Source organism: Bactrocera neohumeralis, unplaced genomic scaffold, assembly GCF_024586455.1.
Source record: "Bactrocera neohumeralis isolate Rockhampton unplaced genomic scaffold, APGP_CSIRO_Bneo_wtdbg2-racon-allhic-juicebox.fasta_v2 cluster11, whole genome shotgun sequence".
NCBI lineage: Eukaryota > Metazoa > Arthropoda > Insecta > Diptera > Tephritidae > Bactrocera > Bactrocera neohumeralis.
The window spans coordinates 28,729-43,463 of record NW_026089624.1 but is presented as its reverse complement, the minus strand read 5'-3'; the positions used below and the strand labels follow the sequence as shown (position 1 = coordinate 43,463).

Sequence of the window (14,735 nt, the reverse complement as noted above, 5' to 3'; positions counted from 1 at the left end):
ACATATATTTAACTTCGAAAAAACTTCGAAAAGGAAGAAAAGAAAAGATTTCTCTGCCGATACAGACGTGGCAAAAGAAATTGGGCGGGCCGGCGTTAACAGGAAGTTTGCTCACTGTTACACTTCTTTCTTGAGGAATTTGTATGTTCATACCAAGAGTACTTGTTGCCATGTAAAGGAATGCTAAGATCAAGAGCGCAAACATACTTTTAGGTTGCTTCTTTATAGGTATGGTTGTGATTGCAGAAGTTCTTACGTCATTCCTTTCTTCATTATTGTCTGCTTGTTTTATAAGTGGGCATAATTTGTGGATTGGTATTTTCAATGTGTTGTTGGAAAGCTTTAACGTCACAACTCTATCACGTCCATCATTTCCTGGATGCGTTTCTATAACTTTTCTAAGAGGCCATTTGGTAGGCTGTGTATTTTCATCTTGTGCAATGACAATTAAAAAGTGTCCTGGTGTTAATGAATCTATACCATTATCATCGTTTATAGCATATAATGGACGCGAATTTAACGAAGCTTCTATTTGTGCTAAAACTGTTGACATTTCTTCAAAAGTTAGCTTAGTGTCTCCAACTGCTCTTTTTAATGGTACTTCATTCCCTTTACTTCTGCTTCCCACATTCCTCCAACATTTTGGCCTGGCGGGGGGAGAAAAATGCCAAGATATTTGTTCGCTAAAATCGATGATACTTCATTGTTATTTTTTACTGCATGTTTGAACTCCTTCTCAATACATCTGCTGACTCCAACAAAATTTGTTCCATTATCGGAGTACATGTGATGACTCTTTCCTCTTCTGGCAAAAAATCGTCTTAACGTTGCTAGAAAAGTTTCAGTTGATAAATCGCTTACAGCTTCTAGATGTATTGCTTTTGTTGAGAGACATACAAAAACTGCTACATATCCTTTGAATGATTTTTGCCCACGGCCTTTAGAACATCTCATCTGAAACGGTCTAGCATAGACAACTCCGGCGTAGGTAAAAGGACTTGATGGTGACACTCTGAATTCTGGTGAATTGCCCACCATTTGTTTTGCTGTGACTTGGTTGTATCTTATGCATTTACAACATTTTCGTATACAACTTTTGATTGCATTTTTCAACGCTATGATCCAATATTGTCTCCTTATTATTGCTTCTGTTAATCTGTTTCCACCATGTAGAGTGGAATGGTGAGCATCTTTAATTATCAACGAACTCAAATAGGATTTGGAAAGAATTATAGGCTGTTTTTTGCAATACGGTAATTCTGCGTATGTCAGTCGTCCTCCAACTCTCATAATGCCATTTTTATCTGAAAATGGATTGAGGTTGACGACTTGACTCGTATTGCTTATGTGTTTTTCACTCACTAACTTATTTATTTCATCTTCAAATAACTGTTTCTGAGTTTGTCGAATGATTACGTTTTTGGCTGATTGAAGTTCCTCTGCAGATACGGTTTGATTTTGAATTTCTTTGTTTTTTTCCCAAATCGTAGTATATAGTATATGCCATAACCCTTCGTAGTTTCAACCAACTAGAATATCTGCTAATTAAATTATCCATAAATTCGTTCTGATCCTTTGATGTTAACAATATTCTTGCTGAGTCGTTTGTTTTGACTTCTGGCCATTGACTTTCAGATAATTTCAGCCATTTTAATAATTTTTTTCATTGAGTTATAAAATTAATAAGAAATAAAGAATTTTTCCAAAAATAGTCAAATTTCAACCGTTAATATCTTTTAAACGGTTGGGTTTACGAAAAAATCATAAGAGACCATATTTTAGAGCATTCAATTTCCTACAAAACCTAATTAACAAGATATTTTTTCAAGTAGTTGGAAGCGAGATATAAATTTTTCTATTTGATAATAAGAAAAAATAGAAAACCGTTAGGCGGAGGACCTTCCCGTTACAAATAAAAACTCATATTTGGAGAGGCTTTCTTAGAGGTGTCTAGGAACCTATTTTTGCGAGTACCAATTAAAAAAAAAAATTTTTTTTGAATCACCCTAATGTAGAGGGTGGGCCAAAAGAAACCAAGGGGTGTAAAAGTTTAATAACTTTTTCGTTTATTAATTTTTTTTTTGTCTTTCAGATTATATAATATACAAAAGGGAAATTTTTTTACACTAAGTGTTTAAAAAACTCAAAAAAGATTATTTATTCCTTACCTCTGGTGGGGGAAAATAAAATGACCTTCATTGAGTGAGAAACATTTCATTCTGATTTTATTGTTAATATTGTACACCTTATATACTATTTTAAGTCTTACTTATATAGTTAAATATTGTTTATCGCTGCTTGACATGGGGTTATTTTTGATACATTTTAATACATGTGTGTGTGTGTCTAAGGCACTTGAGATTTGTGATGAAGAATACGGATACAATACCCACCATAAGGGTTCTTTTTCTGTATTGTATTCTTATTACATATTTTTTCTTTTATTTTGCTGCATTGCATGTAAATGCATTATGTATGTATGTATGTAATAATATATAAATAGATATTTATATTTAGTATAATTTCGGCTTTGCATATAAATAAGCATGTTCAATGATATTTGAACATATTGCCGAGGGAAAGAAATTATTATTGAAAATTAGTGGACTGTATATGTTTTTATGATCTTAAGTATTACAAATTTCTTAACTTATCTTATTTAAGAAAATAAACGTGTTCAATTTTGAACATTCTGACGGACAACAAAAGTGACTTCAAGCCGCAGATTGTAATCGACGTTTGGTTTTTAGTTAGTACGTTTGCTTTAACGCTGCCATGGTATTAGTAACTCCCAAATGGTTGTTACTACATCTGCTTTTCCAACTGGATCTATTATGGCTATTTCAACAGTTTTATTTACGTCTTTTTTATTATGGTCCTTCTCCTTTTCTTTATCGCGTTGCTTATCCTTCTCCACTTCAGGTTTCTTTGATTCATCGTCCTTCTTTGTATCAATAGTTTTACGTTTGTCGTCTCTCGTCTTAGAAGTTGTGTCTCGTATCTTCTTGTCTTCATCTTTTTTTGTTGTATCCACACGTCTTTTGGCGACACTTCAACTGGCATCCGACGATGATGACATTGTTGCGTAGCCATAACAACTTGTACCCGGAGTTCGAGAGTTGGTGACCACCTTGGCTCCGATAACTTTGCCATATTTAGAAAATATAGTTTTCAGATCACTGGCTCTCGTTAATGAAGATAACCCTGATACCAAAAGATTACGTGAAGGTTTTGTCTGCTTTCCTGTGGACGACAATTTTGTAGATGTATTCACTTTGTCATCCTTCTGCGAAGTCTTGTTTGAAGATGATTTTTGTTCACTAATGTCTTTATCCTTTTTGTCGCCAGACTTCTCATCTTTTCTTTTTGATTTATCGTCATCGGGCTTGCTGCATTGGCGTTCGTCCTTACTGCTGCTGGATCCACCCTTGGATGTTCTTGTGCCCTTCAAAGCTGCAACCGTTTTTGTACTATTTTGCTCTGAATTCCTGCCGGTATTATCACCTTCTGCATCGGTGCATTTTTCATTTAAGTATTTTAGTGAAGTAGTAAAACCTTCCTTCTGTGTTTTAGCATCATCTTCCAAAATATGATCAGCTACTTCAGTTTCGTCTTCAAACGATTTAACCTGGACTTCACTTTCCCACATTTTTCCAAAATGTGAGCCTGCCGGAAGAAATAGATGACAAGTTACCAATTTAGTTGGTTTTTCCTCAGTTTTTGAAGCTTTATGAAGTTCTTCAAGTGATTCTTCTTCAACTTCAATTTCATATATGTTTTTGTCTTCCTTTATTACTTCTGCTGTTTCTTCCTCAGCAGAAGACAGATATGTACAATGTAGATAAAAGATTGGAACTTTTGTACATTTTAAATCCGAGTCAAAACGGTACAAAATTTCAGGTTCTTCTTCTATTGCAAAATCTTTAAACAGGACATCACGCTGAAGAGAAATATAACTAATTTAGGGCTCTCCTTTTTGTAATCCCGCTATACAAAGTTTGAGATTTTGGAAATACTCCGCCGTTATTGCAAAATATAAATTTTCAACTTCAGGAAAAATTTTTGAAAAATAATTTGTGTGAAAATTGTGCATTTGAAGAAACACAATTTTCAAATGTTTAATATGATCACTTTTTATTGCAGTGATTTAGTGGAGATCTTCCATTACTTCTTCCATAGTAGTTCATATTCAAGAGGAACTTGTGACTGTAGCGTTCGAATTTCTGCACAAATGTTTGCCTTGAGTTCATGGATTGGGCTTGTTCACATACTCTCGCTCCTTCAAATAACCCCAAAGAAAATAGTCGGGTGCTGTCAAATCTGGCGAAGGCGCTGGCCAAATAATTTCCGAATTTCTGGAAACTATTCGCCCTCCAAAAATTTGACTTAAAAGTGCCATTGTGTCTCGGGCAGTAGCTCCGTCCTGCTGAAACCACATACCAGGTCTGTTTTCAAGAGCAGGATGCAAAAATTTTTCTATCTTAAACCGATACCGCTCTCCATTTACAGTTACAGCACTTCCATCTTCATTCTCGAAAAAGTAAGGCCCAATGACATTTTCATATGTGATCCCACACCATACTGTACACCTGATGGGGTGTAATTGGCGTTGATGAATGGCTCTTGGATTTTGAGAACCCCAGAACCTACAGTTCGGTTTATTAACAAAGCCATTCAATTCAAAATGAGCTTCATCACTCATAATCAAATTTTTAATAAAGTTGATTTCATTTCTGGTCAACTCTTGAAATTCAACTGCAAAATTTAGACGTTGCCGATGATCTGCGGGTTTTAATTCTTGCATCATTTACACCTTATATAGGTATAACTGTAAATATTTTTTTTAAATGCGCCGTAGTGACGTACGAGACATTCCTAGCTGAGCAGAACGCCTTCTGGCAGATGTTTCTGGTGCTTCGTTAACACTTTGCTGTACTCGTTCAATATTTTCCGCAGTGCGACTTAAACGTGGTCTACCGGTTCGAAGCAAATCTGTTACGCTGCCATGTTGGTGATGACGTTCAACTAAGCAACGAATCATTGCTTCAGAGGGCGAAATTCTGACGTTAAAATGTCGACGATATGTTCTTTGCGTTAAAATAATTGATCTCTAGTTTAAATAATAAAATTCTATTGTTCTGGTTCTCTGTTCAGTTGTGTACCTCTCCATTATAAATTCTCCAAGTGTTGTCTATATAATCTGAAAGAAAAAAAAAAATTAATAAACGAAAAAGTTATTAAACTTTTACACCCCTTGGTTTCTTTTGGCCCACCCTGTATATAACCGCGGCATAAGCTCTTTCTTAAGCATCGCAAAACCCATGCCTTTGAATTTTAGAGTCCATACAAGTTCCTATCCATCGTGGAATTCGTACGTTTTCTATTAAATACAATTTCTCTTTGAATTGCATCCATTCCTTTTGTAGATCTTCTGATAGTTGATTATCCCAGCTAGATTGCAGTGTCCAAAGTTTTTGAATGTATAACTTTGCAATTATAATTATGGAAGAAAGCCAACCCAGTGGGCCAAATATTTGCGCAAGCTTTGAAAGAGCGCTCCTTTTAGTGGTCTTTTTGGCATTTGTCAAACTAATTCTGAATTGGAATTCGTCTTGTTTTGGATCCCAATATAGTCCAAGAGTTTTTACGGCTTCATTTTCTTTAATTTGAATTATTTCGTTCTTCTTTCGCTTTTATATTTCGTCTTTTTCGAAGATGAAATCCAAAGATTTGAAGATGGTTGCTGATGCCATCTTGAATAGCTTGGCATTGTTTAACTGAATCAGTGCCAGTCATAAGGTCATCCATATAGAAGTCTTCTTTGATTAGTGTTTGGAGTTGTTTATTTGGACATTTATTTGCAATTTCAAATAATATACGTACTGCTAAATATGGAGCTGATGCAGTACCTTAAGTCACTGTGGTCAACTTATATTCCTCAATTTTGTTCAAAGGATTTTTGCGCCATAAAATTCTATGATATTCGCGATCCTTTTCAGCAATTTTTATTTGTCTGAACATTTTTTTCACATCAGCAGTGATAACTACTTTCCAAAGTCTTAATTTGAGAAGAATGTCAAATATGTCTCTCTGTAGTTTAAGACCGGAAAACATGATGTCATTGAGGCCTTTTCCATTCGAAGATTTTGCAGATGCATCAAACACAACGCGTAATTACGTTGTTAAGCTGTTTTCTCGTATTACTGCATGATGTGGTAGATAATATTTACCTTTTAAATGATCATTTCCTTTGACCATATGATCAAGGTCCTTATATTCTTTGATAAACTGATGGTAGTCCTTTTTTAGTTTATTGCTTTTTAGAAATTTATTTTCCATAGAAACGAGGCGCGCCACAGCTTGTTTGCGAGAATCTCCCAAATCTTTATCTTCTTTTAAAGGGATTTCTACAATAAATCGCACATCATCATCATCTTGTTTGATGGTTTCTTCAAACTGCTTTAAACATGCATCACCTTCTTCGATATTGTTTTCATCTGGTATTTCCTCCATCCAGTAGTCGTGGATGTAATCTTACAAAATTTTTTTTGTTTGATGATTCCGGATAAGATCCAACCTAATTTTGTTGCTTGTCCAAGGACTCCGTCACTTTTTTTGACACCGTCTTCAATAATTCGGCTTAAAATGTCTCCACCGATTACCATGTCTATTCTATCTGCCTTATTAAACAATGGGTCAGCAAGTGTATAATTTTTCCATTGTTTCATATCATATTTAAATAATTGATCTGGTTGAGCATAGGTCAGTGATGATAAAACTACTACATCTACTTTTTCCACATGTTGGCTTAGGAATCTTGGTTTTATTTGTATCTGAACCTTGAATTTTGATTCGCCAACCACAACACCTCCCAGCCCGTGGAGTTTTGTTTGGATTTTTGTCCTTGGTCCACCTAATATCTGCGCTGTTTCTTCAGATATTGATGTTATTTGAGACTCTTGGTCAATTAGAGCTCTTAACAATATGCTTTTTCGCTTTTATCTGAGCTGTGGGCAGAATTACTTATGTTGATGTTGATTTTGTAGACATTGATGTTTTACTATCCCCAGACTCTGGATGTAGAAGTTCATTTTGATTTTTATTGCAATTTTTGTATTTTAAATTATGAACTTGTTCAAGGCTTATTCCCAGTGACTTTATAGCGTTAAGACACTCATTTATTTATTTATTTATTTTAGCAGACTCCATGCAGCTTCATAATTTCTTGTTGAAATTTGTAGGTGCTGTATTAATCGCGCAGCCTCGCCATTTAAGCAGAGACGAAGACGCAGCATTTTTTCTGCGCTCGGCAACTGCTCGTTATTGTGTACCATTTCTTGGAACACGTTATAAAAATTTGCCCATTCTTTAATATCGCCATAGAATATTGGAATTTTTTATTTTTCCAAATCTAAGTTAGGGCGATAAGAAATTTTAGGCTCATCTTTTTTTAATTTCCTTTTTAAATATGACCACAATTTCTACATTAAAATCTAATTTGCTTTTTAGATTTTGGATGTCAATGAATAAAAAGTCTAAGCCTTTTATTTGATCGTTGTCGGTCATTAATTCCATACTTAGATCTTCCATTTTTCTTCTGAGGTTTTCAAATTTCCTCAAGAATATGGAAGTCTTTTGATCTGGATTAGTGCATCGTATTTGAACTGTTTCAATATGCTGATAAAATTCGACAAGAGGTTTATCATTTACAATGCTTATTTTTAATCCATTGATTGCCTCTTCGATTTTAATCATAGTGTTATTGTATATGGAGGATGAAGTCATAAGTAGAAGTTCACGCAAGTGAGGAAAACTCTCTGATCACCATTCACTTGGGAGTGGCCAGAAACGATTCTTTTACATATGACTAAAGCAGCTCACGACTTCCGGTCTTTGACCAAGTATCCTCTGGGTAGCCTAAGAATATCCGTTCGAAAGCGAGCTAAAGTGAGAAGGCGAAATATCCCCTACTTAGGGTTGTGTGCTGGGTTTGGGACCAGCCACGTAAAAAAACACCCCCAATGAAAGGAAGCAACAAGCCTCGGATGAGAGACCCCCTTTTGATGACGACCATGGCAAACGAAATAAGGGCATGCACCTGGAATGTCCGGTCCCTTAATTGGGAAGGTGCCGCTGCCCAGCTGGTTGATGTCCTCGTGAAAATAACGGCTGACATCACCGCCGTCCAAGAAATGCGATGGACGAAATTGACGTCGCCGAATACTATCATTCACTCCGGTGAATGAACGTCTAGCCACAATCCGCATCAAAGCGAGGTTATTCAACATATCGCCGATTTGCACCCACGCCCCGACGGAAGAGAAGGACGATGTGACCAAAGATGCCTTTTATGAGTGCTTGGAGCGCATTTATGAGAGCTGCCCTCGCCACGATGTCAAAATCGTGCTTGGCGACTTTAACGCCAGGGTGGGCAAAGAAGGTATCCTTGGCACTACGGTCAGTAAATTCAGCCTCCACGAGGAAAAATTCCCAAATGGGTTGAGGCTGATCGACTTCGCCGGGGCCCGAAATATGGTTATCTGTAGTACCAGATTCCAGCATAAGAAGATTCACCAAACTACCTGGCTGTCTCCGGATCGAAAAACTACCAACCAGATCGATCATGTTGAGATAGACGGAAGACACGTCTCCAGTGTTTTAGATATGCGTGCGCTTCGAGATCCTAACGTCGACTCGGACCACTATCGTGTTGCAGCCAAGATTCGCACCCGCCTCTGTGCAGCAAAAAACGCACGCCAACAAACACAAGGAAGGTTCGACGTCGAGAAGCTGCAATCACAACAGACAGCCGAACGATTTTCTACTCGGCTTGCACTCCTTCTCTGAGAGCACTCGTCAACAACTCGGTATAAGGGAACAGTGGGACGGCATTTCAAACTCCTTACGCACAGCTGCAACCGAAGCAATTGGTTTTCGGACAGCTGGTACGACGAGGAGTGCCGTGTCGCAGCGGAGAGAAAACAGGCTGCCTACCTCGCAACGTTACGATCGACCACTACACGTGCGGGATGGGATAGATACCCAGAGTTGAAGAGGGAAGCGAGACGCATATGCAGACAGAAGAAGAAAGAGGAAGAAATGCGTGAGTACGAAGAGCTTGATAAGCTGGCCGACAGGGGTAATGCTCGAAAATTCTACGAAAAAATGCGGCGGCTTACAGTAGGTTTCAAGACCGGAGCATACTCTTGTAGAACCCCCAAAGGTGATATAGTCACTGATGCCCAGAGCACAGTTAAATTATGGAGGCAACACTTCTCCAGCCTGCTGAATGGCAGTGAACGCACAGCACCAGGAGAAGGAGAACCCGATTCCCCAATCGATGACGATGGAGCAGACGTTCCATTACGCGAACATGAAGCAGTTCGAATAGCAATTGCCCGCCTAAAGAACAACAAAGCGGCAGGGGCCGACGGACTACCGGCCGAGCTATTCAAACACGGCGCCGAAGAACTAATAGGGAGCATGCATCAGCTTCTTTGTAAAATATGGTCGGACGAGAGCATGTCCAACGATTGGAATTTAAGTGTGCTATGCCCAATCCATAAAAAAGGAGACCCCACAATCTGCGCCAACTACCGTGGGATTAGCCTCCTCAACATCGCATATAAGGTTCTATCGAGCGTATTGTGTGAAAGATTAAAGCCCACCGTCAACAAACCGATTGGACCTTATCAGTGTGGCTTTAGACCTCGCAAATCAACAACCGACCAGATATTCACCATGCGCCAAATATTGGAAAAGACCCGTGAAAGGAGAATCGACACACACCACCTCTTCGTCGATTTCAAAATTGCTTTCGACAGCACGAAAAGGAGCTGCCTTTATGCCGCGATGTCTGAATTTGGTATCCCCGCAAAACTAATACGGCTGTGTAAACTGACGATCGGGAAGGACCTCTCCGAGCCGTTCGATACCAAACGAGGTTTCAGACAAGGCGACTCCCTATCGTGCGACTTCTTCAACCTGCTTCTGGAGAAAATAGTTCGAGCTGCAGTTCTAAACAGAGAAGGTACCATCTTCTATAAGAGTGTACAGCTGCTGGCGTATGCCGACGATATTGATATCATCGGCCTCAACACCCGCGCCGTTAGTTCTGCTTTCTCTAGGCTGGACAAGGAAGCACAGAAAATGGGTCTGGTAGTGAATGAGGGCAAAACGAAATATCTCCTGTCATCAAACAAACAGTCGTCGCACTCGCGACTTGGCTCTCACGTCACTGTTGACAGTCATAACTTTGAAGTTGTAGATAATTTCGTCTATTTAGGAACCAGTATTAACACCACCAATAATATCAGCCTGGAAATCCAACGCAGGATTGCTCTTGCCAACAGGTGCTACTTCGGACTGAGTAGGCAATTGAAAAGTAAAGTCCTCTCCCGACGAACAAAAGCTAAACTCTAATAACTCCCTCATAATTCCCGTCCTACTATATGGTGCAGAGGCTTGGGCGATGACAGCAACCGATGAGTCGACGTTACGAGTTTTCGAGAGAAAAATTCTGCGAAAGATTTATGGTCCTTTGCGCATTGGCCACGGCGAATATCGCATTCGATGGAACGATGAGCTGTACGAGATATATGACGACATTGGCATAGTTCAGCGAATTAAAAGACAGCGGCTACGCTGGCTAGGTCATGTTGTCCGGATGGACGAAAACACTCCAGCTCTGAAAGTATTCGACGCAGTACCCACCGGAGGAAGCAGATAAAGAGGAAGACTTCCACTCCGTTGGAAGGACCAAGTGGAGAAGGACCTGGCTTCGCTTGGAATATTGAATTGGCGCCACGTAGCGAAAAAAAGAAACGACTGTCGTGCTGTTGTTAACTCGGTTATAATCGTGTAAGCGGTGTCAACGCCAATTTAGAAGAAGAAGAAGAAGAAGAAGAGTTATTGTATATATTCTTCTTGAAGTAATCTTCTTCTCCTATGCCATCTACCATTAGCTTTTCGTGGTTGGTATCGAATTCTTTTAGGTACTTTTCAAGAATTTTAATGTTTTCTTCAATTTTTGTTTTCTTTAATGCCTTTCCCGAAATAGTGTTGGATGTGTACAACACTTTTTCGGCTAAATCTGCCTGGACATTCAGAATTTTTTTTTATGTTTATACCCATTTCGAGATTTTTTTCGCAATACTTCTCCTATTTATTGATGAGCTGCTTGTTTTTCTCCAAAGAAATCGTTGGAGGTATTTGATTTGGTCGCCCATCTCTTGGATAGCGGTTAGATCACTGCGTTTAGTCTCTGCTAAAACGGCTTATGTGATCGGTTTTAATGCGGGAATAAACACCCGTCGTACAAATATTTTTATTTAATCAATATGCGGGAATATACACCCGTCTTACAATTATTATTTTTATTTAGTCAATATGCGGGAATATACACCCGTCTTACAATTTAATTTTGCGTGTATTTATAATAATAACAGGGCTTCCTTTTTATTTGCCTATATTTTTTATAATATCAGGGCTTTTTTAAATTTGGCTGATCTTTTTTTTTAGGCTCGATTGGACCAAATTTTTAAACTCAACAAAGATTTATCATTCCTTACCACTGGTGGGGGGAAATGAAACCTCTTATATCAAGAGAGAAATCTTTAATTCTGATTTTTATTTAGTATTTTCCTTGTTTATATACAAATTTTAAAAGCTATCTTAAATAACTAAATATATGTGTATGTGTGTATGTTTGTATGCATTGCAGCATATTGTTTATTGCTGCTTGGCATGAGGTTGTTTTCAAGTGTACAATTTAATCTATATATATAAAAATAAGTCCGTATATGTACGTCGCCGAACTAATCATAAACGCGTCGTGCGATTTCATCCAAACTTATACACTACGTAGGCAGTGGCTCATTGTGGTTTATATGAAGCTTGGTTGAAATCCGATAACGTATGTGTGTGCGATGCGTATGTGAAGTGAGTGTGTTTTTGCCGCAGGCATTTTTTGTACCGCATACAGCATTCATTAGTATTGAATACATTTTGGTCGTTTGTGTTTTGGAGAGCATTGCACGGTGTGATGCAAATAGCAATTTGTTATCGTTTCTCTTTTCACTTTGGGCGTCATTGGTGATTGATCTTATCATAATCGATTTTTGAAAATATTAAGCGGCCTTTACACGGTCATTCAAGTTTGCAAGCATGTGCGGCGTGATGAGAAGAATGAGCGTGTAAACATAATAAATTCGTGTTCGTCATACATGTGCGATGGTTTATAAAAATTTTTAAAAACATGATGTTGTTATGAACATGTTTTATGGTGTAAACGCTTGCATCACGCACGCAGTATATATTTTCAGTTGTAAGCAAACATCGAAGCGTAATGGCGTCACGGATAAACGAAGAACTGTGGAAGGACTTCTTTGAAATTTATCGAAGCTATCCAGAAGTATGGAAAGTGAAAAGCGAGGAGTACAAAAACAAAATAAAGAAGAATGCTGCTTATGAAGCACTTTTAAAAAAATATAAGGAGATAGATCCAAAAGCAAATTTGGAAAGTTTAAAATACAAAATAAACTCACTTCGCGGATGTTATCGACGTGAATTAAAAAAAAATAAGCGAAGTGAGAAGTCTGGAGCAGGAATTGATGAAATATATATACCATCTTTGTGGTACTTTCATGACCTAGCATTTTTGGAAGAGCAAGAAACACAGATGACTGGCATGTCATCAATAGAAAATGAGGAAAATGGGGACACGACTGTGGAAGACGTAAGTAAAACGAACAGGACATTTTTATTTATTTATGCATATACTTATTTTTATTTATAAAACGAAATGCAAAATTACATTGATCCGACACCATTAAAGTATTCACAAAATGAGTTTCGAATTTTCTTGGCGTTGGTAGTACTCTTCCGACTTGTGGTTTTTTCTATTTGCATCAAAGCAGGTACCGACTTTTCACCTACATCATTTATCATTCGAAGATAATATTCACTGCTTTTTGTGCTTAAGAAGTTGTGTAAATAGCAAATTGCTAAAACAATTTTCGTTGCCTTTTCGGGAGATAAATGTATTGTAGTCAGCAATATTCTGAATCTGGAAGATATAATTCCAAACGCGTTTTCTACAACTCTTCTTGCTCGTGACAGACGATAGTTATATTGTTGTTGATGCTGGGTTAGACCACTTTGACTATAGGGTTTCATAAAATGTTCGCTTAGTGCAAAAGCGTCGTCTGCTACAAAAACATACGGCAGCTCTTTTTCAAAACCAGACGGTTTTGTTGGGAAGGTATTTTCAACTTTCCGTCATCAAGCATAGTCGAAAATATAGTATTTCCGAAAACACCACCATCGGAAACTCTTCCGTTTGCTCCAGGTTCCACCATTAAAAATTGATATTTTGCATTGACTATGGCCATCAAAACAATACTGTAAGTCTTCTTATAGTTGAAATAGTATGATCCAGAATGCGGTGGTTTCGTAATGTTTACATGTTTTCCATCGATAGCGCCAAGGCAATTCGGGAAATTCCACAGTTCATAAAATTCAGAAGCTATCGTTTTCCATTCTTCTTCACTTTTCGGCAACTGGAAAGATAATAGTTTTTATTTTTATTTATTATTTTCAGATTGCACCTTGCGCCAAAAAAGACAAAGGAGAATTTGGTAAAAAAGAAAAACAACAGTTGCTTATTAAAGCAGTCAAAGCTTTAGAAGATTCGACGCGACGCAATGACGATGCAAGTACCTTCAGTTCGACTTGGGAAGTCCTCTTCAGGAAACTTGACTTTAATCAACAATTATTTGCCAATAAAACCATTATGGAGGTGTTGTACCAAGGAGCTTTGGGTCGGTTGAACGAAAATTCCCATCAGATGTTCAACGTACCTAACACAAGATGCTCATCAACACCTTTTTCTTATAGTGACAACTCGTCAACATGTTTTGATTCAACAACATTGCAAAGTCGTCCGCAATACTTAATTTCTCCCCCGCTTCTGAGTCCATCGCAAATTATATCTACTCCTCAACCGCAAGTTCAGCACATCAGACTTCATAGAACAGTTCAGCCACAGCAATATCAAAAAATTTCCAGCATCAACATACAACCACAGGAAACCATAAATACTCAACAATACGGAAACAACACGGAATATCAGACATTTACGGACTTGTTGAACGACTCTGACTATTCATAAGCAAACTTTTCTTTTTATTTTTGTTATTTTTATTGATTTAAAGAAATATTTCATTTTTGTTTTGTTTAATATATACATATGTATACTTACTGAAATAAAATCTTTAAGAACTTTAATCAACGCTTCACATGTCTCAATAATTATGTTGCTTAAACTTGCAGTTGAAATATACGACTGGAATTTCAAACTTTCGTAGCTCTCTCCAGTTGCCAAATACCTCAATGTTACAGAGAGACGTTCATCAGGCGAAATTGCGTCTCGCATAATAGTATTTTGTTTTTCTTTATAAGGTGTTACTTTTTCCAAAAGTTCCCTATATACAGAAGGATCCATTCGGAGAAAATTTTTGTAGTCCGCCGGGCTGGACTGTTCAAGTTCCTTTAACAAACTTATATGTGAAAAAACTGGTCTTCTTGATCGCCATTCCTTTACCCAAGTTTTTCTCTGTCTTTTTTGCTTTTTTTGTTTCACTTCGCCTTCTTCTAAAATATCAATTACAAGTGCTGCAACTAATGCACGTGCCATGTTGCTTCGTTCACAAATAATAGAGGAATAAAGTATGATT

General features: G+C 37.7%; 2 protein-coding genes across 2 annotated transcripts; one reads left to right on the top strand and one right to left on the bottom strand.

Annotated features, from left to right (window-relative positions):
• Window positions 1-2,764: 2,764 nt before the first annotated feature.
• On the bottom strand, window positions 2,765-6,513 carry LOC126765833 (cylicin-1-like). The gene is made up of 3 exons (XM_050483520.1): window positions 6,231-6,513; window positions 3,223-3,666; window positions 2,765-3,015 (listed from the first exon to the last, which is right to left on the bottom strand). The coding sequence occupies exons 1-3, from the start codon at window positions 6,511-6,513 to the stop codon at window positions 2,765-2,767; spliced, it is 978 nt and encodes a 325-aa protein (XP_050339477.1).
• A 5,833-nt stretch (window positions 6,514-12,346) lies between these two features.
• LOC126765832 (uncharacterized) lies at window positions 12,347-14,270 on the top strand. Its single transcript, XM_050483519.1, has 2 exons — window positions 12,347-12,736; window positions 13,601-14,270. The coding sequence occupies exons 1-2, from the start codon at window positions 12,347-12,349 to the stop codon at window positions 14,168-14,170; spliced, it is 960 nt and encodes a 319-aa protein (XP_050339476.1). The 3' UTR covers window positions 14,171-14,270.
• The last annotated feature ends 465 nt before the right edge of the window (window positions 14,271-14,735 follow it).